Source organism: Sciurus vulgaris, assembly GCF_902686455.1.
Source record: "Sciurus vulgaris genome assembly, chromosome: 15".
In the NCBI taxonomy this organism is placed as follows: domain Eukaryota; kingdom Metazoa; phylum Chordata; class Mammalia; order Rodentia; family Sciuridae; genus Sciurus; species Sciurus vulgaris.
Window position 1 is genome coordinate 24,836,573 of NC_136476.1, and position 24,667 is coordinate 24,861,239.

The 24,667-nt window shown below is 36.7% G+C and overlaps 1 protein-coding gene and 1 pseudogene across 3 annotated transcripts in view; both read left to right on the forward strand.

The window, feature by feature from the left end:
• The first annotated feature begins 17,491 nt into the window (after positions 1–17,491).
• Positions 17,492–24,667, forward strand: part of RIC1 (RIC1 homolog, RAB6A GEF complex partner 1) — a 111,134-nt gene continuing 103,958 nt past the window's right edge. Inside the window, exon 1 of one of the 2 annotated variants that reach the window (XM_079113004.1) lies at positions 17,492–17,811. In XM_079113004.1, coding sequence (XP_078969130.1) covers positions 17,668–17,811 — 144 coding nt within the window. In that variant the 5' untranslated portion in view covers positions 17,492–17,667. The remainder of the gene's footprint in view (positions 17,812–24,667) is intronic. The other variant, XM_079113003.1, reaches the window with a different exon arrangement.
• On the forward strand, positions 17,819–23,096 carry LOC306645370 (protein FAM204A-like; annotated as a pseudogene). Its single transcript has one exon. The product of its transcript is annotated as a protein FAM204A-like (transcript).

Here is a 24,667-nt window from a genome sequence, read left to right on the forward strand (position 1 = left end):
TTTCAATCCAGACCCTAAAAGCTAGAAGAGCCTGGAACAACATTTTTCAAGCCCTGAAAGAAAATGGATGCCAACCAAGAATCTTATACCCAGCAAAACTTACCTTCAAATTTGATGATGAAATAAAATCCTTCCATGATAAACAAAAGCTAAAAGAATTTACAAAAAGAAAGCCAGCATTACAGAACATTCTCAGCAAAATATTCCATGAGGAAGAGATGAAAAACAAAGAAACAAATCAGCAATGGGAGGAACCATCCTAAAGGAATTGTCAAATAAAGGAAGAACCAAGTCGTCTCAAAATAAATAAATAAATAAATAAATAAATAAATAAATAAATAAAATGAACCAAATGACCGGGAATACTAATCATATCTCAATAATAACCCTGAATATTAATGGCCTGAACTCATCAATCAAAAGACATAGACTGGCAGATTGGATCAAAAAGAAGATCCAACAATATGTTGCCTGCAAGAGACTCACCTCGTAGAAAGAGATACACATAGACTAAAGGTGAAAGGATGGGGGAAAACATATCATGCACATGGACTCAGCAAAAAAGCTGGGGTATCCATCCTCATTTCAGATAAGGTGGACTTCAAGTCAAAACTAGTCAAAAGGGATAAAGAAGGACATTACATACTGCTTAAGGGAACCATAAATCAGCAAGACATAACAATCATAAACATCTATGCCCCAAACAGTGGCTCATCCATGTATGTCAAACAAATCCTTCTCAATTTCAGAAACCAAATAGACCATAACACAATAATACTAGGTGATTTTAACACGCCTCTCTCACCACTGGACAAATCTTCCAAACAAAAATTGAACAAAGAAACCATAGATCTCAATAACACAATCAATAATTTAGACTTAACGGACATTTATAGAATATACCATCCAACCAAGAGCGAATACACTTTCTTCTCAGCAGCACATGGATCCTTCTCTAAAATAGACCATATATTATGCCACAAAGCTAATGTAAGCAAATACAAGAAGATAGAGACACTACCTTGTATTCTATCAGATCATAATGGTTTGAAGTTAGAAATAAATGAAAGAGTAAAAAACAGAAGCTACTCCAACACCTGGAGATTAAACAATATGCTATTACATGATGAATGGATAACAGAAGATATTAGGAAGGAAATTAAAAAATTCCTAGAGGTAAATGAGAACAAAGAAACATCATATCAAAATCTTTGGGACACTATGAAAGCAGTACTTAGAGGAAAATTTATTTCATGGAGCGCATTCAATAAAAGAAGTAAAAATCAACAAATAAACAACCTAACACTTCAGCTCAAAGCCCTAGAAAAAGAAGAACAGACCAACACCAAAAGTAGTAGAAGACAGGAAATAGTTAAACTCAGAGCTGAAATCAACGAAATTGAAACAAAAGAAACTATACAAAAAATTGACAAAATAAATAGTTGGTTCTTTGAAAAAATAAACAAAATTGATAAACCCTTAGCCACTCTAACAAAGAGAAGACGAGAGAAAACCCAAATCACTAAAATTCGGAATGAACAAGGAAATATCACAACAGACACGATTGAAATACAAAACATAATTAGAAGCTATTTTGAAAATCTATATTCTAACCAAATAGAAAATTTCGAAGACATCAACAGGTTTCTAGAGACATATGAATTGCCTAAATTGAACGAGGAGGACATACAAAATTTAAATAGATCAATTTCAAGTAATGAAGTAGAAGAGGTCATCAAAAGCCTACCAACAAAGAAAAGTCCAGGACCAGATGGGTTCTCAGCCGAGTTCTACAAAATCTTTAAAGAAGAGCTCATTCCAATACTTCTCAAAGTATTCCATGAAATAGAAGAGGAGGGTACCCTCCCAAACTCATTCTATGAAACCAATATTACCCTGATACCCAAGCCAGACAGAGATAAATCGAGGAAAGAAAATTTCAGACCGATATCATTAATGAACATTGATGCAAAAATTCTCAATAAAATTTTAGCAAATTGCATACAAAAATATATTAAAAAGATAGTGCACCACGATCAAGTGGGTTTTATCCCAGGGATGCAAGGTTGGTTCAACATCCGGAAATCAATAAATGTAATTCACCATATCAATAGACTTAAAGTCAAGAACCACATGATTATTTCAATAGATGCAGAAAAAGCATTTGATAAAATACAACACCCCTTCATGCTCAAAACACTAGAAAAAATAGGGATAGTGGGAACATTCCTTAACATTGTAAAGGCCATCTATGCTAAGCCCATGGCTAATATCATTCTAAATGGTGAAAAACTGAAAGCATTCCCCCTTAAAACTGGAACAAGACAGGGATGCCCTCTTTCACCACTCCTATTCAATATCGTTCTTGAGACTCTAGCCAGAGCAATTAGACAGACCAAGGAAATTAAAGGAATACGAATAGGAAAAGAAAAACTCAAACTATCCCTATTTGCGGATGATATGATTATATACTTAGAGGAACCAGGAAATTCCACCAGAAAACTGTTAGAACTCATAAGTGAATTCAGTAAAGTGGCAGGTTACAAGATCAATGCTCATAAATCCAATGCATTTTTATACATAAGTGAGGAATCCTCAGAAAGAGAAATTATGAAAACTACCCCATTCACCATAGCATCGAAAAAAATAAAATACTTGGGAATCAATCTCACAAAAGAGGTAAAAGACCTCTACAATGAGAACTACAGAACACTAAAGAAAGAAATCGAAGAAAACTTTAGAAGATGGAAAGATCTCCCATGTTCTTGGATAGGCCGAATTAATATTGTCAAAATGGCCATACTACCAAAAGTGCTATACAGATTCAATGCAATCCCAATTAAAATCCCAATGACGTACCTTACAGAAATAGAGCAAGCAATCATGAAATTCATCTGGAAGAATAAGAAACCCAAAATAGCTAAAGCAATCCTTCGCAGGAAAAATGAAGCAGGGGGTATCGCAATACCCGAACTTCAACTTTATTACAAAGCAATAGTAACAAAGACGGCATGGTACTGGTACCAAAATAGACAGGTAGATCAGTGGTACAGAATAGAGGACACGGACACAAACCCAAATAAATACAACTTTCTAATACTAGACAAAGGCGCCAAAAATATGCAATGGAGAAAAGATAGCCTCTTCAACAAATGGTTCTGGGAGAATTGGAAATCCATATGCAACAGAATGAAACTAAACCCATATCTCTCACCCTGCACAAAACTCAACTCAAAATGGATTAAGGACCTTGGAATCAGACCAGAGACTCTGCAGATTATAGAAGAAAAAGTAGGTCCAGACCTTCAACATGTCCGCCTAGGACCAGACTTCCTCAACAGGACTCCCATAGCACAAGAAATAAAAGCAAGAATCAATAACTGGGATAGATTCAAACTAAAAAGCTTTCTCTCAGCAAAGGAAACTATCAGTAATGTGAAGAAAGAGCCTACAGAGTGGGAAAATATCTTTGCCAATCATACTTCAGATAGAGCACTAATCTCCAGAATCTATAAAGAACTCAAAAAACTCTACACCAAGAATACAAATAATCCAATCGACAAATGGGCTAAGGAAATGAACAGACACTTCACAGAAGAAGATGTACAAGCAATCAATAAACATATGAAAAAATGTTCAACATCTCTAGTAATAAGAGAAATGCAAATCAAAACCACCCTAAGATTCCATCTCACCCCAATTAGAATGGCGATTATCAAAAATACAAGCAACAGGTGTTGGCGAGGATGTGGGGGAGAAAGGTACACTCATACATTGCTGGTGGGGCTGCAAATTAGTGCAGCCACTCTGGAAAGCAGTGTGGAGATTCCTTAGAAAACTTGGAATGGACCCTCCATTTGACCCAGCTATCCCACTCCTTGGCCTATACCCAAAGGATCTAAAATCAGCATACTACAGAGATACAGCCACATCAATGTTCATAGCTGCTCAATTCACAATAGCCAGACTATGGAACCAACCTAGATGCCCTTCAATTGACGAGTGGATAAAGAAACTGTGGTATATATACACAATGGAATATTACTCAGCCATAAAGAATGACAAAATTATGGCATTTGCAGGCAAATGGATGAAATTGGAGAATATCATGCTAAGTGAGATAAGCCAATCTCAAAAAGACAAGGGACGAATGATATCGCTAATAAGTGGAGGATGACACATAATGGGGGGGGGGGAAAGGGTTAGTGTTAGGGTTAGAGTTAGGGTTAGGGAGGGGGGCAAGTATGGAGGAAGAAAGTACTGTATAGAGGGTAAAGAGGGGTGGGAGGGGTGGGGGGAAGGGAAAAAAAATAACAGAATGAATCAAACAACATTACTGTATGTGGATTTATGATTACACAAATGGTATGCCTTTGCGCCATGTACAAACAGAGAGGCAACATGTATCCCATTTGTTTACAATAAAAAAAAAAAAGAGGAACTATGATACAAGTCATTCAATGAAATTAATATATTCTTAATATCAAAACCAAAGAAATATTTTGGTCAAGTATGGTGGCTCATGCCTACAGTATAATCTATTTGGGAGATTGATGCAGGAGGATCACAGATTGGAGGCCAGCCCTGGCAAGTTAGGGAGACTCTGTCTCAGAATAGAAATTTAATGACAAAAGAACTTGGGGTGTAGCTTAGTGGAAGAGTGCTTGCCTAGCATGTGTGATGCTCTGGGTTCAGTTCAGAGTTTTGCGAAAGAAAGGAAGGAAAGAAAGAAGAAAGATAGATTACGGACCAATCTTAATCATAAATGTACCTGTAAATTTCAAATAAAATACCAATACAACAAATCCAGGAGTTTATTTCAAATAGATAATACACCACATGTTGAGTTTATCCAGAAATGCAAGGGCAGTTAAACATTAGGAAATAGAAAAATAAAATTTACCACATTAACAGATTAAAGGGGAAAAACATGATAATCTTGAGAGATACAAAAGTAGTCAGAAGCAGACTACAAAATCAGTAACATGACAAAGAAGTTCTACTTCTATTCAGCATTATTCTGAATTTTTTAATGAGTGCATTAAGGCAAGAAAAATAAAGATTGGTAAGAGAAGTAAAAGATTGGAGTTCTGGTATAGTCTATTTTTAAAAATATAATTGTTTACATAGAAATTCCTAAAAAAAATCACAGATAAATAATTAGTAATAAAAACAGAGCTTATCAATATCTGAATAGAAAACCAGCCAATACACAAACATATTTCTAAGCATCAACAACAAATAGTCAGAAACTATGATTTTGGGAAAAATGCTGTTAGGTTATCATACCAACAGAAAAGAACAAGTTAAATCCAATGAAGTTATGCAAGCCCTACTTGGAATAAATTCTAAAATTCTATTTGAAACATCAAAGAAGATCTAATACAGAGATAAATAAAAGAGGAAAGTCCAATAGGAAGACTTTCCATTGTGAAGTTACAAGTTCTTCTCAATTTGCTCAATAGATTGAATGTGATTTAATTCCATACCCCACTGAATTTTTTTCCTAAAAATTGACAAATGATTCTAAAACATGTATGGATGAACAAAGATAAAAAATATAACAAAGACTCTTGGAGAAAAATAAATAAGAAGTCTTGCCCTATGCTACAAAGAGACTTTAAACTTATAATAATAAGGAGAATGTGGTATTCATGCTGCAATAGACAAACAGATTAATAGATTGGAAGATAAACAAACCTACACATATATGAACACAATATGCAACAGAGATGGTATTGTGTGTATTTTGGAAAGGAAGGATTAGTTAGTAAGTGGTGCTGAGACAACATGGGGAAAATGAAATGAACTCCTCGCTGATATAATACATAAAAAGTCAATTCTAGGTGTATTCAAGACTTTGATGGGAAAGCTGATATTTTAAACCACCAGAAGGAAATACAGAGTAATACCTTTATGACTTGTGGTAGAGAACACACACAGACACACACACACACATATACTATTCATCTAAGAAATTGACAACTTTGACTATCATAAGAGTTTGTGTTCTTCAAGAGATCTCACAACCATAAATCAGTAGTAGATCTTTGCAACATATATAACTAGGAGTGCACTGGCAAATATTTAAAACCTAGTTTTTGTTACAGAGGAAAAAAGGAAGAGAAAGTGTGTATGTAGGCAGGGGAAAGAGGTCTCATGTAAAGCAAAGGGGATCAGTAGAATAGAGGAAAGAAACCAGGAAGTGGAAGCAGGGGATGGAGGGGGGAAGTGCCAAATTATATGATTACATTGTGTACATATCCAAATATGCAACAACAAACTCTACCATATATACAACTATAATGCACCAATTAAGAAAGTGAAGGAAAAAACTTACTGGAGTGCAATGTTGTGTTCTGTTGCTTTTGTTTGTTTATTTTACATTGGAAGTGTAGATCATTTCAGTGACATGCATTAAATTTCCATAGAACATTAAAAGTGCCGACTTCTTTCTCCACTAGCCACTGTCCAGCATGACACACATAGACATGTACTATGCTTTATAATTAAATTATTTAAAACCAAAAAATAAAATAATACAAACAAAACCCAGCTTTTTCAGGGTAGGGAGCCACTGTCTGCTGAGTTTGATGATTTCCACAGTGGAAAGACTTATACCAAGTCACCAACATGATGTCACTCAATACAGTTAGGAAAATCTTTCTGCTGAGACTGGTACAAGCCAGCTCCAACACATCATTGCACAAAACTCTAAAAGATTTGTTCCCAGGATATATTAAGAATTCTTTCTATATATCAATAATTAAATGGCCAGCAATGCCAAAGAAAAATGGATTAAGGGCATGAATAATTATTTTGCAGAAGAGGATATGTGAAAGAATAAGGAAAGTAGGAAAAGCTTCTCCACTTCATTGTTCATCATATAAATGCAAATTAAGATTAAAAATAAAAATATTATACTCTTCATATGGGTGAAAATTAAGAAGTATTGGGCTGGGTGTGGTGGCACACCCCTGTAATCCCAACAAATTGACTGAGGTAGGAGGATGGCAAGTTTGAGGCCAGTCTGGCAACTGAGCCAGATCCTGCCTCAAAATAAAAAATAAAAAGGGTGGGGGATGTAGCTTAGTGGTAGAGTACCCCTGGGTTCTCCCTATTACTAAGAAAAATTATTGCTTAATATATTAAGTAGTTACAAAGACATGAATCAAGGTGAGCTCTTAAGCAATGCTGGTGTGAGTATCTATTGGCACAAACACCCTGTAATACAACTTGGCAGTATCTTACCGAGTTGAACGTTTGCATATCTCATAATCCAGCAATACGTACTCTCAGGTATGTTTTATAGAGAAATTCTTGTATTGGAAAATACACATAAGAATACTTGTAATAGCACTACCTGTAATAGTTTAAAAAATAACCCAAATGTATCAATTTGATTTGGTTCAGAATAACAGAATCACTAAGAGAAATAGACACAATAAGGAATTTTTATTATAGCAATTTGGCTTATGCAATTATGGGAGCTGGTTATACTACATATGTGAGGCTGTTGCTTCTGTGTCTGCCACTGGAGTTTACATTCACAGGACAGGCAATAACAATGTGGAGTGGAAAAACAGAGACTGGAACCCTTGAGGATGGACTGGAATCCGCATCAGTCCCACCACCTCCAAATCTCTATTGCCATTTTTTTAATGCTGATGATTGAACTCAAGGTTTTTGAACATGCTAGCTAAGTGCTCTACCAGTGAGCCACATCCCCAGCCTGTACTACCATTTATCATGCAGTTAAACACACATCTGACCCAAGAGTTGGCAAATATGAAGATTCAGAAGGAGTCAGTAGAGTCATGGGCTGTGAGCAGACCTCCTGAGTATAAGGAAATATGGTCATTTCCACTCTCCATGTAAGGCACAAAATACCTCCAGCAGTGAAGGGACTTGTAACCTGGAAGCATATTTTGTTTATTCTTATGCAACTGAAATTCTTCTCAAGGGAATGCATGTCAGTAATTTCAGATCTGGATTCAAGCTATGCCTCCTCTCCAAGGGATATTCATGTGCTTGTGCCTGTGGCCTTTAGTAATATCACATAAGAGGGTTTAGGGAACTTTGCAGTAACAGTTCTACTTGTTATTCTCCCAAGGAAATTCCCCATTGCATTATAAATAGAAGTGATTTTAGGACTGATTTCCTTCAAATAATTGTATTTAATTTTACCTCAATTTGAGCACCCAAATGTTCACTTTATTTAAATGTGAATGGCTAGATTTGTGTTGGCTATTTTTTTTTCTTAATTTTTTTAGTTGTTGATGAACCTTTATTTTATTTATTTATTTTTATGTGGTGCTGAGAATAGAACCCAGTGCCTCACTCAAGCTAGGCAAGTGCTCTACCACTGAGCCACAACCACAGCCCGAGTATTCACTATTTATACAAATATGATACCAGTTTGGTAACCATAATCCATAGCTACTCTGTGACTACTAATCTCAGGTTAAAAGAAAACACTGAGGGCCGAGTAAAAGTACTTAATTTTATTTCCTTGTTGATGGCTACTCATCTACAACCAGGGCTGAATCTGTTACCAAAATGTAGCTGTAGAATTAAGTTTTTTTTTAAGGAGAATAAGTCTTGATTCATTAAGAATAAACTATTCATTTACTTTAAGCAATAATATTACGACAAATTTGGTTAATCTGAAGAACATCTTAGTAATATCAACTTAGTGGCTTTTTCTCTACTTAAAAACATTATGCTAAGAGTAAGCAGAAATTGAATGAAATTTTATATTGATGTTTAGGTTTTCAATAACACTTTAATCATGTCAGTGGGTGAATCTAGTTTCACAAAATAACAAATTGGAATAGTAAAGATTTAAATTTGCATTTTTCTACAAAAGTATTTGTCATAAAAAATCTTTAAACGATGAGATCCACTACTGCTTTAATTTTTCATAGCCACCTCTTTCAGCAATGTTTTTTTTTTAAAGTGAGATGTATCAGTACTTCTTTCACTTCTAGGACTATGAAGTAACTTTCTTTTTACTAAGTGATTTTTACTCTACACAAAAATTGACCATGTAGCCCTTTTACGAATACTGTACTTAGTAGATTATACATGGATATAGTTACTATGTACAAGACAGAAAGACAAACTTCGCCCTGAAAGAAGTGATCATTAATATCATCAGTCATATGAGACATGGTTCCATAGGCTGCTAGGACTTTTCCTTACTCTTACTCTTTGGGGTCTAGACTTCAGGAGTGGTATATGCAGAGCTAAGGCTCTGGGTAGTTGCCAGGAATTAAGTACTCAGCAAAGCAGCATCTGATACTGAGTTTAGGGTGAGAAAGGTTTACTAGGAGAGCTCCTGAGATCAGACCGGTCTATTGTGTAGGCTTAGACCAATATTAAAGAGGAAAAACCATTTCCTCCACTCAAGGTCAAGAAAAGACAAATCCAGAGGGATATAAGATCCAGCTATTCCTTCCTATGCAGAGATTCTTCTTCTAGTGCCAATTTTGGAGAAGTGTTTATTTTTATTAAGAAAGGCAACAAACCAGGCACGGTGGCGTGTACCTATAGTCCCAACTACTCAGAAGGGTGAGGCAGAATTGTCTGTGTCTAGGAGTTCAAGGCCAGCATGATACACACAGCTAGCACCGCCCCCCCCCGCAACACTTAAATTTTTTTTTTTTAAATTAGGGGTCTATAAATATTAGACCCCTGAAAACATTTTTTAAAATTTGAAATTTAATTTACAATCTTCACAATCAGTCATCAATTTAGAAAAATACTACATTGCACTGAAATAAATTTACTATATGCTCATTTTGGTCACTATCTTAAGAATTAAAAATTTAGTGAGGAAAGTTCTTTGGAAAGTATAATGAATTTTCTTCACCAAGTTTTTTTTTTTTTTAATTGTAGTTTTTATGTGCCATCATGAGGGCTCTTTGTGCCCTTTGTATCATCTCTTCAAATTTGTTCTTGCTGTTGAAAGTAGAAATGTTTAACAACAAAGCAAAATCTAAGTAACCCACCCAGCATTTATATCCTGCATGGCTGAGCTTTAATGAAAGCTTTAGTTTTTCCAAAAGTCTGGTCTGCACTGACTAGGAAGGAAATGCCATGAGCATATGAACCATGTAATTTCATTTGAACTAAGGAATTCCAAAAATATTTGCTTATTGAAAGGGCAGTTATGTTTTTGTGTTGGAACTTGTTATGGAAAAGGGTAAGTACTAGTTCTTTCCTCCCTTAGAAACAAAAAACAAAATTAAAGACTGAGTGACTGGGTAGGAAAATAGCATGCAGAGGGTGAGCTGTCCCACTCTTCCTTGGAAGATCTAACTACTCTACAGAGCCCCATCCAGCTTGAGGCCACCCTTTCCCTGACTGATTTTAATGCAGGGCTCTATCTGGCCTTGTCTTCAAGACTACTTGAACTGACACCCAGATGTTTTGTCAGATCTGCTCATTGATGCCAGTGTAAATGCTATGCCAGTAGCAAGACTCGAACTTCTGGAACCTGGCTGGGCAATCTGGCCAAGCAAAGCACCCTTAGGTCCTCTTCCACTTTGTCTCTGCAAGGTGATCTGATGTTATAATATTAATAACTAGCATTTGGGGGAATATTTACTATGGTTGCGTTTTCAATACTCGGTACTTTTCTATGAATTGCATCATTTAATTTTTACAACAATACTTCATGGCATTTGTGGGGTATTTTTTTTGGTTTGGGTTTTTGGTTTTTTTTTTTTTTTTTTTGGTACCAGGGATTGAACCCAGGGGTGCTTAACCACTGAAAATCCCCAGCCCTTTTTTATATTTTATTTAGAGACAGGGTCTAGTTAAGTTGCTCAGAGTCTCACTAAATTGCTAATGCAGACTTTGATCCTCCTGCCTCAGCCTTCTGAGCTGCTATAATTTTGAAGTTTAGAGAGATTAAGAACCAATGTTTTAAAATTAGTGTGTCTCCAGGGACTTTGATCTTCCCCATTTTGTAATCCTGGCTTTTGACAGTGGGTCTTAGTATACTAGATTGGGATCTCAGATACCAGTATAGCAGATATAATTGGTGCTCTTTGCTTGTCTCTTGTGCCTTACTAACTGCTGGCATATGGACTACCTTGCTTAATAGATTTCTTTTTTGAGTAGATCTCCAGCTGTGAGCATGGGTATATGGAGATGTAAGGCCTCCTGAGAGCAGCCCTTAACTAATGATTGGTGTATAAATTCTCTAACTCCTTTGCTTCTCTGATTGATTAGTCAGAGACATGAGTTCTACACTGGTACTCAGAATTCCACAGAGGGATTAAGCCTCAGTTCCTGTAGCATACTAGGCTGGCAAACATTCCCTTCATTCATTGCCTTTCTCTGCGTTTTTCCCTTTGCCAGCATTTGATCACCATCACCCAAATAAATTTATGTATATTCTCCTCTCAGAATCTGCTTTCAGGGAAACCAAAACTAAGATAATAAATAACAGAAAGATCTATCTAAGAAGGAGAAGCCAAGTGTAGGGGGTACTGTGTTTCTGGAAGGAGAGCATGGGGTTGCACTAAGTAGGAAGCAACCTCTGATAGATGGTTCTCTGTTTAGAAGGTGACTGTGTCATTCTGAGGGAGAAGAGAAAGTTTTGGAGGATTATGGAATGTCAAGACACTGTTGACTCTTGACTGGGTGGGGCTTCTTTCAGAAATCATCTTATGCTCTATGCTTTTTTTGACATAGTTATTCAAAGTTCAAAAAGAAATGAGATCACAGGAAATGCAACCATTAAAAACTGGGATAATAACACAAGATAGAAATGCCAATATATTATTAATAGAACATTGAGGAAGGCATAAGTAAATGAAGAGCGGATACACATATAATTTTGGAGGATTTATAACTGAGTATAATGTAATTATGTAACATGTTTCTTACTAACTTAAAACTGAATGAGGCTCTTTCATACCAACTTTACTACACTTACAGGATTGTTTCTCAGCTTATGACCCTATGACCTTTGTTGATTAACTGGACTTCCACTGATTCCCAAACATTAACATAAACTGCTTTTTACCTGCTTGAACATAGAAGGACATGGGCTTTATGATAAAGTATATACAGGCAATGGCCAACTTCCTTTTCTAAACCACACATGGCTGATCTCAACATTTATTTTCCCTCACCTCACCTGTTCAAGACAAAAGCAGGAAGGAGTCTTGCCATCCTTGACAATTTTATTTTGTCTTTATTAAAGACAGATTCCGATAAGATTTCTGAGAACACTGTGTTTTGGGGGGATTGGAGAGGTGTAGGATAAGGCAGAGGCCAAAACTACTATATTCCAGAACGGTTTGTTAACAATTTGCAGGGTACAGTGACTCAAGCCTGTAATCCCAATGATTTAAGAAGCTGAGGCAGGAGGATCACAAGTTCAAAGCCAAACTCAGCAATTTAGCAAGGCTAAAGACTTATTTGTCTGAGAAAAGAGGGGTAAGAAGAGAGACTGAGAGAGATGTCTGATCAGAATTATTGTACACTCTCTACTGTCTCATGTTATGGAGTAAAAAACCTCTTTCCAACTCCACTAACTATTTTAATAGAGAATACACATAGGAAATTCAAGCATGGCATTTTTATATTGGAGAACTGGTTGAGACATGTGAGACAGAACAATTGTTGTTGTCTAATTTAAGTCTGTGTCAACCAACTTCCACATCTAAAAAGACCAAGCCAGGCACTGTGGTGCTGACCTGCAGTGCCAGTACTCTGAGACTGAGGCAGAAAGATCATTTGAGTCCAAAAATTTGACACGTGCCCAGGCAACATAGTGACACCTGTCTCAAAGAAGGAGGGGAAAAAAAAAAAGACCTAGGTAAAGAGAAAGCATGGTGACTCTTTCCCCATTTAATCTAGGTTAGAAACAATAAGCTATTTCATTTTGTTTTCTTGTTTGCGCTAAGTCTCCAGCCCAGAAATTCCATTTGCATCTATTAATTCTTAATAATAATAGGCTACCCTGCTTTTATGGCTAATTAAGTGATTCCAAGTGATAATTAACACTCTGATCTATGGGTAGAATTGTGGACAAGATACATTGGTTAGGTACATGTAACAACAGTTACTGAAATACACCTTTTAATTTAAATGTTTACATTTTCATTGTTGAAAAGTTTGCTTTTACCAAAGACCAACCAACTTGTGCTGTATTTGCACCATGAAGAAAGGACCCTGGTCATTGCTGAGCACTACTATAAGCACTGTTCTACACAAACACATGGGTAAGGAAATCACCATTATTAAGCAAGAAGTTCCACAACAATATAGCAGATTATATCATAGATCTGATGAAATGGATTGAGAGAAGCCAGGTGAGGGGTATCTCTATCAAACTGTTGGAGGAGAGAGAAAGGAGAGATAATTATGTTCCTGAGGTCTCCACCCTGGATTGGATCATTGACGTAGATTCCAATACTAAGGAAATGCTGATGGTTTTGGACTTTGGCAGTCTGTCCAAACTACAGGTCACTCAGCCTGCAGTCACTGAATTTCAAAACATCACATGGAGTCACTTGAATCTGTTTGCTATGCTGTGATATTTTCAGTAAACTTAGGGCAAAAAGGTAAGGAGAGGAGGAGAGGGATGGAAGGAAGAAAGGAAGGAAGGAGGGATAATTTCAACCATATACTAAAGTGGAGAGGATTACACAAGGAATTCCCATTATAATTCAGCTTTAAAGATTATCAACCTATGGCAAATCATGTATGTGTGTGTGTGTGTGTGTGTGCGTGTATGTGTGTGTGTATATATATATTCACCTCCATATTATCGTAAAGCAAAATGCAGACATTATATCATTTCAGCTGAGTTCTTCATTAACAATTTTCAGAAGGTACATACAAACAAAGAGTCTAGTCCAGAAGCCAATGCATCAGTTGCACATGATAACAAATGTAATAAAGTTGAATGGTGAAAGTACATTAAAAGCCAGGTGTAGTGGCAGGTGCCTGTAGTCCTAGCTACTCAAGAGGCTGAGGCAAGTGGATCACTTGAGCCTACAAGTTCAAAAGTAGCCTGGGCAACATAGCAAAACCTTGTCCCAAGGAGAGAGAGGTGGGGGTGGGGGAAGAATAGTAAAGATTCTTAAACCAAATTAGTATCATTTTCAGTGCATGTTATCATAGGTTATTATGAAGGTCTCCAAACATTGGGAGTGGTATGCTTGGAATCAAAATCCAGTCATAGTTCTGTCGTCGGAAGCCTATGAATGTGTGCAAAAATACACAGGGCCTACTTATACTGTGGTGACTCAGGGGACCTTTTCTCCTAATCCTTCTCTCACTATTCTTGGGACTGTGCCTGAAATTTCACATTACTCCCTTTGATTTGCCAGCACTGCAAGGCCTATTTAAAGCAGGACATGTAGGACATTATCAATCATGAACAACTTCACTGTCTTAAATAGCTTTTTTCTCATTACAAAAGTAACATGAATTCATTATAATTTGGAAAATATTAAGAATCCCAAAGGATTAATTAAGTACCCAAAAGTCAAGGAGCTTTTTATTTTTTAAATTTTTTTAATTGACTAATTTTTAATGAAGAATGGAAGGCAATAAAGTGAACATAGAAATTTGGGGATTGCAAGTGGCAAATACTTTCAAATTGAGACCTTTAAACAAAAAAAGGCTTATAAAACTAGGTCTATAGGTAAGGATCAAATCAAGCATATCTCTGTCACACCCATCTTTAATATCTCTAAATGAATCAAGATGTCACCAGTACACCTTTTTGATTGGATGAAATGTCAAGGATCTTTCTAAACACCAATATTTAGTGCATTTTCTTTTCTTTGGTAGGCACATAAATACATTTTTTCACCAGCAGGGGATATTTTATGTCTTTAATCTGTTTTCAGTACTTTATAATATATAATAAATGTACTTCTATATGATTATTCTTTCCAAAATAATTTTAATTTTTTTGCAAAACATTCCATTGTAAGAGGGATAATACATGATGTCTTTTGGAGGACCAAATATTTTCTCTCACACCTTTACATTTTTAAAGCTACAACTCTATACATATCAGGGTTGATTTACTTTGAAAATAAGCAAAAGAAAGAAACAGTGTGGTCCAAATGTATGTATATTTTTAAGATCTCTTATTTTATTTCTCTTGTATCCTTTTACCAACTATCCTTTAGGATAATTTTACTAAATTATTCTCCTAACCACGGTGTATATACGTACCCATTTTCATGTGCTCTTACCAACATTATTTCTTATAATAAAAAAAGTCTTAGTTTGGTGGGTACAGATATGCACTATTAACTTTTGCTTATTGACTTAAGTCTTAGCTCAGAATAGAGTCCCACAAGTTTGACTAGACAGTGTTGGTGGTGGAGTTCAATAAGTTTGATTAGACTGTATGGATGCACGTATGCTCACACAGAGAAAAGTGTGAGAAAGGTGAAGTCTCCTTCCCTCTCTCTCAATGCCCAGAAATGCCACCACAATTCATTACAATCCAGTCAAAAGAACACTAGATCTGTAGAAAACCAATTTTTTTTTTTTTCAGGTCATGTAAATATATGCATCTCCACCCCTCTGCTTCTGTTTCCTTATTAAGAAAATAAGAATTACAATATCCCACCAATTTTACCTATCTTGAAAGTTTACTGTGGACTTCAATCAAATCATGCACGTAAAATTATTTTGTAAACCTCAAATGTTACAAGGATGATGCAGGAGAATTAGATTGTAAAGTTGGGAAGTAAGATCAAAATTGAGTATAATAAAAATTACTTAGAATTTCCTTAAATTGCTTGAGTGCAGGAAGATATTCACATTTAAGAAGCTCATGAGAACAAAGACTGAAGAAGTGCTGAGACAAATATGCTATCTAAACTGCCAGTGGAATTGCAGCACTCTTAACATTTTCATTTCCTCTCTCTTTTTGCCAGGTGCACAACTGACTCTAAGATAGTAAGTATGATGCAACTTTGTTACTGTTCTATGATTTTACATTGGCAAGTTAAAAAACTTCTCTGGGCCTCTTTATTTGCCTCCCGGTGTGATTCAGGAGGATCAGCGTTTCATACAGTGTTTCATTTATCAAATATTTTCCAAATTTACTATGCTCACAACATTCCAAGCTGCTCTGTTGTTTGGGGAGGGGGCAGGGGGTAGCGGTGGTGGCTGTCTTGGAGAGCACAAGGAAGGAGAAACAGTCTGATCACAAGAGGCTGGTGAGTGGTGAGGCGGTTCTTTGATTCCCTTTTACGGAATGCAGCAAACGTTTGGAGAAATTATGAAAACTCTTGTGTTTTGTTGTACCAGCTTCAATGCTGTATCTGATACAGATTAAGTTACTTTGTTTCCTTGTTTGCTGCTAATGTTGCTAATTGTTAATGTTGGTTAACTTTTTTTAAACCTCGGCTTTTTTTTTTTAATTGAAAAAATAATACAAACACGGGCAAATTCAAAATAAAAATTAAAAAAAGGAAGACGAGAAGTCAATCTCTCTTCTATTATAGAACCCCTTTCTCCACTCCACACCTCCATCCCGACTCCTATTCAGAGGTTATCACTTCGTCAATCCTTTAAAAGTAGTTATTTTAAAGGTGATATCTGAGATTCAAACGTTAAATACTAAACTACATTATCTCAAGTCCGTTCCAGCTCTAAAATTTAAGTTCGTATTTTTTGCAGAACATTATTGTGAGTGCAAAAGAGACAGCCTCGTCTTTGTCTCACAGGGTTGGTTGGGGGAAAGAATGCAAACTTAATTCCTGAAGTGCAGAGGATAGAACTCAAATACTTTCATGGTAGGTGGTTTATTTTCTGATTGAATAAAGGCCCCGTCCAGGATGTACGTTCCATAAAGGCAAGAACCTAGCCACCAGCTCTGCACGTTAGCCCTACTACGCAAAAGGTGCTCGCTGCGTAGACATCTCTAGCCCTTCCAAGGCGGCCGCCCTGACCTTAAAATGGAAACCCGAGCGGGTACCGTCACTGGCTCTGAGCTCCATTCCACCCACGGCGTTGCAGCGCCGGTCCCGCCCCCAGCGAAGGCCCCACCAATCCGGAAAGGAAGTCAGATTTGGCCAGGCGAAGGGCGTGTTCCGCGGGCCAAGGTGCTAGGTCCCTATGTTATCACTCGACTCTGTCCACCGGATTCTCACACGGCAGCCCCGCCCCTGATCATAAGCTCCAAATTGCAAGTGGGAGGTGCAGAGGAGCAAGAGCTGCTGACGCAACGAGGCGGCCGCCAATGAACCTTGGGGTGGAGCTTCAGAAACCAGCAAGTGGGAGGGGAGAAGTCTCCAGAGCGCGCGCGCACCAGCTCTCCCAGCCGACCCACGCGGCGCGGCGTGGTGACGCCCGCGCTGCCCGAGGAAGGGGCGGGGCCGGGGCCGGGGCGGGCCTCCACGCTCCTCCCGCCCTCTCTCGGTCCCGACTCTCCCTCCCCATCCCTCCCCCATCTTCGGCCCCGTCAGCGCGGGGGTGCCTTCGTCGTGTAGCATCCAGTCGGCCCGACCCGGCCAGGCCAGCGGGCAGATGCCCCGAGCTGCCGCCGTCGCCACCGCCGTCTCGGCCGGTGGCGGTGTAGGAGGCGGGCGACCAGCCCGCGGCCGCTGAGTGTGACAGACCGGGCCGGGGGCCGCCGTGGGCTCCGGCGTCTGTGCCTCCTCGCGGACCATGTATTTCCTGAGCGGCTGGCCCAAGAGGCTGCTCTGTCCTCCAGGGAGCCCGGCCGAGGCGCCTTTCCACGTTCAGTCTGACCCTCAGAGGGCTTTCTTCGCCGTGCTGGCCCCGGCCCGCCTCAGCATCTGGTACAGCCGAGTAAGTAGAGCCTCCGCCGTCCTTCGCAGCTCCCTTCCTGGCGTCCCGGCACCGACCCTAGCCCGGGACCCCTGCAGCTTCGCGCCAGACTCTAGCTCTTGGTCCGGTCTCCCAGGTGGATGAAATCGCTGCTGCCGAAAATCCAAGCGCCTCCCCGCGTTGGACAGACAGCCGCCTACCATGCAGACCCCGCGCGCTCCCTTGGCAGAGCCCAGACTTACTCTCACCTCCCTCCCTTCCCTCGTTCCCGGGGAGCAAATGTGTTTAAACTTTCCTCAATTAGAAATCCGGCGGCTGTGGTCTCCCTTGCTTTAAAGGTCTTTTTTTTTTTTTTTTTTTTTTTTTTTTTTTTTTTTTGAGTTAGGGAAAGCCTGTTGGGCTTTCCCAGTGTCAGACTTTGCAGGCCTTTGATAACTTAATTCTAGGAACTTAGAGCTGCAGTTATTTTTTACAAAAAGTCTGTTTGTTCGACTCCCTGCCTTATAGCTAACTTCCCACTTTCGGGCTAGGTTTTTGTTTTTGTTTTTGTTTTTTTGTTTATTTGTTTTTCTCTTTACCGCGTTTGGACTCTTGAGAGAGTTGAAGGGGGGTTTGGAGGGGCGGAAGTAGACTCATATCTGCCGGCGCTACTTAAAGCACCTGGAAATAATAAGACTTGGGGAAGATATGCGACAGAGTGCTGTTTTTGCTTTAGATCTTGGTCATCTTTTTCCTTCTTGTATTTAATTACCGAGCAGATAAGAGAAAAAAACTTGAAAAATAAGTGATGGGTGGGATACTCCCTACTCTGTACATGCTGCTATAGGTCTGTCTGTGAAAACTTCGGAATTAAAGAGTATAAAAATGCTTTTTTCCTCCGGAGAAGACAGTACTAATCGATGTCAGAATGAAGTTCTCTTCAAAGTTGATTTGACCAAGTGAAGATAGATTGTGACCTTGCCCTTATAGAACTGTGTGAAATACTGATTTTAGTTGGTTAACCCCCCCCCCCAAAATGTTACCATTGGAATGCCCATAATGTCCTTGATTGTCCTCACAGCTCTAGTAAAACTGATGATAGGATTTAGTTAATTCTTGTTATATCCTCTGTTTGACTATCATAGTTGGACTGTAAATCAGACTGTTTGCCATAAGTTTTTGGCCTATTTTTAAATATATATCAGAACAAAACAGGATGTTATAAAATCATAATACCAGCAATAAGACAATCTGTCCATTGCTTAATTGTATTTTCAAATATGTACATAGTATTCATTTGGTTCTTCAGTGAGATATTCATTTACAAGGTATATACCAGTTGAATAATTTTTAATTTGTTTAGGTGTATATAGTTTTAAAGTACATACAGAAAAAATAATTAGAACTTGAATTTTAAATTGTTTTTTGAATTTAGTTTGTAATTTCACTTGACAATAACATTGTCAAGCCTAAAATTTTTCTTACCTCTACAAAGGCAGACCTGACTTAATTTTAGACAAAAGAGAATTTAATATGAGGGATGAATAAACTAGAAGACTAAACCACTATATTCTCCCACAAAAGAAACATAAAAATGGGCCTCCACTTTCTTAATGATGTTGTGAATACTAAAAGAATCTATTACTTGATAATTAGATATAATATAAATGCAAGGAAGTTCTGGAATTTAAAAGTACTCATACTCCTTCCCTTTAAACTTCCACTCTAGATACAATTCCTATTCGTGGAAATCTAAGGGGCCACTATTATTAAGATCCACTAAGTAAAAAAATTCTGGTAATCTGTGGGTTCAGAGGTAAGGAGTAAAATGAAATTCAGGAGTATTTTAGGGGAGGCTACATGGTACTGTGGTTTTACATGATGGTTAACCCAGATCTCTGGGGCACAAGCTTTTTCACTTAGAAAAATCAGATTTTGAACCAGAAGATGTTTTTGTTTTGTTTTGTTTTGTTTTTTGGTTTTGCTTTTAAATCAGAGAACTCCAAGATTATTTAAAAATCTTTTTTCCATATTTTTTATTGGTGTATTATAGTTGTACATAATGGTGGCATTTGTTGTTACATATTCATACATCCTCACAGAGTAACAATAGAATTTGGCCAATATCATTCCCCAGTATTTCCTCTTTCCTTCACCTCTTCTCTCCCCCTGGACCCTTCCCTCTGCTCATCTGATCGCTCTTCGATTTTTATGAGACCCTCATCCCATCTTTCTTTTCCTTTTTTCTCTCTAGCTTCCACATCTGAGAGAAAACATGTGACCCTTGACTTTCTGAGTTTGGCTTACTTTCACTTAACATAATGGTCTCAAGTTCCATCCATTTTCCTGCAAATGACATAATTTCATTTTTCTTTATTACTGAAAAAAATTGTATTTATGTATGTATGTGTATCACATTTTCTTTATCTATTCATCTGTCAATGAACACCTAGGCTGGTTCCATAGTTTGCTATTTGCGGGTATGCATGTATCGATAGGGTATGATGACTTTAATTCTTTGAGATAAATACAGAGGAGGGGTGTAGCTGCTGGGTCATGTGGTGTGAACCAGATGATTCTAAAATCTGTGATTATTTGACTGGGTATGTGAGGAACAAGTACCTTTCTGGGATGTCTTTTCTCTCACTGAAAGCTTCCATTTTTATTTTCTAGGGAATTTCTATACTTTCTGAAACTGTGTAAGTTAAACTTAGGTTAACAAATTGTTAAAAAGTAAACTACCACTAGCTAAATTAAAGAACTATCAGTTACATAATTTATAATAATAAAGTGTTTGCAATAAGAACATGAAAGCTTTGATTTTTGGAAAAGTTGTAGGTGCAAGTAATTTTATGGCATCAAGTGAATTTTGAAGATCTAAAGGGTTTTATGTAGTTGAAGTCTTATAGCCGCTTTAGAGACAGGGAGAAACATGTTCAAAGAGATGAGAGTATATAATAAGATTTGCTTACTTAAAATTTTATTAGGGCTCACTTAGTAAATTAAACTTGCTAAGAAGGAAAGCATTTTAAAGAATTTTTTATTTTTTTCATACATGTACGTAGGGTAATAAAGAGGAATGCATTTTTAAAAAAGAAAAAACTAGTTTTGTGGAAGGAACAAGTATCTATTAGTCTCGGCCAGTTTTTTAATGTCCAGAAAAATTGCTGTGTGCGTAGTGTTGGTTACCCATGATACTATGGAAACATTAAATTTAGTCTCTAAGAACAATTTGTGTACATTTTGAGTCTTTGAACTTTTATGTACCTCTCATAGATACTATTATATATACTAAGTAGCTATTGGAACTTGTGTTATGGAGTCATATCTCTCCCTACTTATTTTTCTATCCCAAATTTGAGAAATATACCATGCTGCTGTTATAGACTGTTTATGAACAAGAAGAGTTTCTGTAGGTATTTATTTGACTCTTTGATAGAGACTTAAAACTAGCATATTTCATTGTTAAAGTTTGAAGTTTTTATTGCTTCATTTTCTGTATAATGTGTTAATTTAAGTTTATTTTCTCTACATTGCAGTTCTTAGGAATTCTAAAAAAAATATTCTAGAGTCTACAACAGGAATCATCCATATATTTTGAAGCCCTCCTAAATTTGTTAAAAACAGGTATAGTATGTATATGTTAGTGTGAGGTGGTAGAAGTACAACTTTATTGATGGAACAGTTGATGTATTTCTGTCAGTAGTATTATAAACAGGATCTTAAGCTAGATGCAGTATGGCTGCTTCCTGACCAAAGAAAAGATGTGGACTGCTGCCTCCTGGCCTAAATGAAAGTGATGTTGAGTCGAATTCTGAAGATAGAAGCCACACTAGAGAAGCCTGAACTTAACTTATAGGAAGACAAAGAGGATGGGACCGTTAGAGAAACAGAAATCTGAAATTTCCCTGCAGATGGGCCAAAAATGGAAGCAGAGGCCAATGCAAATGAAGAGTACCCATCTGGAATTCCCTTAAATTTGTGAAACAAATTTCAAGAGTTGCATAAAGACATTCTGAACAGAAAACCTCAAAATTCGGAGGGAAAAAGAGAAAATGCTCCATAAATCAGCAGTTCTTAAATGAAATCCAATGGCAGGAGCTTATTCAGTCTGTGAAACCAGTGATAGATTTGAGCTCCCTGTTAAAAAGATTGCCAAGTCAGGCCTTGAAAAGAGGATAGTTCAGGCTGTAGAGGAGTAGAATGTTGAGAAGCCTAAAGAACTCAGCAACCAGCTTGCTACTTGGGAGCTTCATGTACAATTTGCCAAAGCAATTGCTTGTCACAAGTTTGTAAAAGCCAATAAGGAGGCTGAAAACTTACAGGCTTTTCAAAAAAAGGAACTTACGTGGGGTTTGAAGCAAAGAAGAGATGGAAAACCAAAAGCAACATGGGATATATATAATTTGTAAGCATTCTTCACGGCACTTGTTAGACTCCTGTGCTCAACTTACTGAAAAGATTTTCTTGCTTATGTTAAATATGTTAGGAAATTGGTAGAAATAGAAAAAAGTAAGCATGAAACTTTGGAGCTGATTATCAACTCTTTTCAGTTTTTTTCTAAGGAGTTCATTCTATTGAAGTGAATGAAATGAAACATTTTGTTATTCATGTAAGAAATCTAAGCATACATACAAGAAAAAAAGATAGGATTTCATTTTTGTAGACCTACAATATGAAATCAGTTTTGCTTTTCACATGTTTGGTATAGCATAATCTCTAAGATCTTTGTACCTTCTTATTTGTTCTTGGCATAACTACACTTTTTCTGAAACATTTTTAAGACTGGCTTTTGTTTATAATGAATTAGTCATACATGCAAATAAGTCTGAATTGATACTGTCCTTACAAATGTCTTTAATTCCTTTGATGCTCTAAGGATTTTTTTTTTAATTCTTAAAAAAAGTATTATAAAAGGATTTAACTTTGAGGATGAAGCTGCTCTGTAAAGTGGGATATGGTTTATGATTGACAAGGTGTTGACCAGGGCCTTAGGATTATTCCTTTAATATACTGCTTACCAGTGAATGTGAAGGTCTACATATGTGAACCTCAGAGTGATACCTTAGAGTGCTGTCATTCTAAATTAGATATATAGACATATTGCAGTTTTCAGGTCACTAATGATTTCAAATATTTAAAATACCCTCAAGTATTTCTGAACCATCAGTTGTGAAAAATAGCATAAACAGGCAGGATATGAAAGGGATGAAGAGGCATATTATATGTAGAAAATATTCTATTCAAAGATGTTAGTGTGATAATGTGATAAATTCTTATGAGTTATCATTGTAGGTTGCTAATAAAAAGTTGAAATGGGCACATAATCACTAGGCTTGTAAATAAAATCTGTCTTTGAGTAACCTTTAACAGAAATTTATATTCCTTTTACTGTGTGATAATAATGAAAAAAACAAGAGATGGAAGTCCAAAGAACCAAGCTGTAGGATCAGGTATAGGATTAACCATCAACCTCAGAAGGGCCATTTAATTTAATTCTCATTTTTTCCATGTCCCCATTTCTTGCCCTTTCTGTTCTATTCTGTTATTGCCTCTAGAGAACTTATTTATAAATTAACTGCTCTGAAAGTCTTCCAGGGTTCACTTATTATTAAAGAATTAAACTCATTCTACTGCGTTCGATATCAGAAACACACACCCCTCCTGAACTGTTCTTTTGCACCATTTTTACCATTAGAATTTTATCTATACTTGGCTTTTATTGACATCTTTCTTTCTCTGAGTCCTTCTTACCTACCATAACCATACATTGATGACTAGTGTTTTGTTTTTCCCCAGCTTTTTGAGGTATAGTTGATAAAAATTGTATATACTTAAGGTATACAATGTGATATTTATATATATATATATATATGCATTGTGAAGTGATAACCAAAATCAAGCTAATATACGTATCCATCACCTGACAGTTACTTTCATGCCTATAACATGATCTATTCTCGTAGCAAATTTCAAGTATATAATACTTTATTATTAACTATAGTCACCATATTGTATATTATTAACTATAGTCACCATATTGTATATTAAGCTTCCAGAATTTATTCATTTTGAAACTTTGACCTAGCACCCCCCACCCACCCCATTTCAAACCTAAAGTGCAGACAGTTCACCACTGAGCTATACCCCAGCCCTGTTTTCTTAATTTCCTTTTTAGTTTGTTGCTAATACATAGATTATAGTACAGAGGATTATGGATTTTTATATATTTCATATTCTGAAAATTTAGTGTATTCACTTAACAGATTTTTGTAGGGTCTTTAGAGTTTTCTAGCATGTCATCTACATGCTCTCGTATCTAGAGATAATTTTACTTTCTGCTTTGAACTTTTGTAAGTTTCACATTCATGCTGTATTTTTCCAACTGTATTATAAATTGCTGGAGGACAAAAACTATCTTATTTCATGTTATCCCTAGTGCCTCCCACAAAGCAAATGCTTAATAGCTTTTTAGAAATTAATTCAAAAATCTGTACTTTGTGTAGCACAGGGTTTTCAAAAGATTTAATAATTAAAAGATTTTTTTAAATATATAGTAAAAAAATTGTAGTACTAACTTATGACTTAAGTTCAGAAAACCTAAAATTAGGGTTTATAATAAGTGAAGATGAATTAAGTGCAATTTTATTTCATGTAGTTCAAATTATAGTAGAAAAATGGTAAGTGGTAAAGGATCCTACTTTAATTATTATGTAGTCTATAGTTTATCAAAGTTTAAACTAGTATACTAGTATTCATATAGAATCAAATTTCTGATTCCCAGAATGTGTTTTTATTGACCTGATCTATGGAATAAAGAAAAAGAAGTATATAAACAGATTTAAAGAGAATATTTTAGCCACCTTCAGGTACTCATGAATCATTGACATGGTCCATA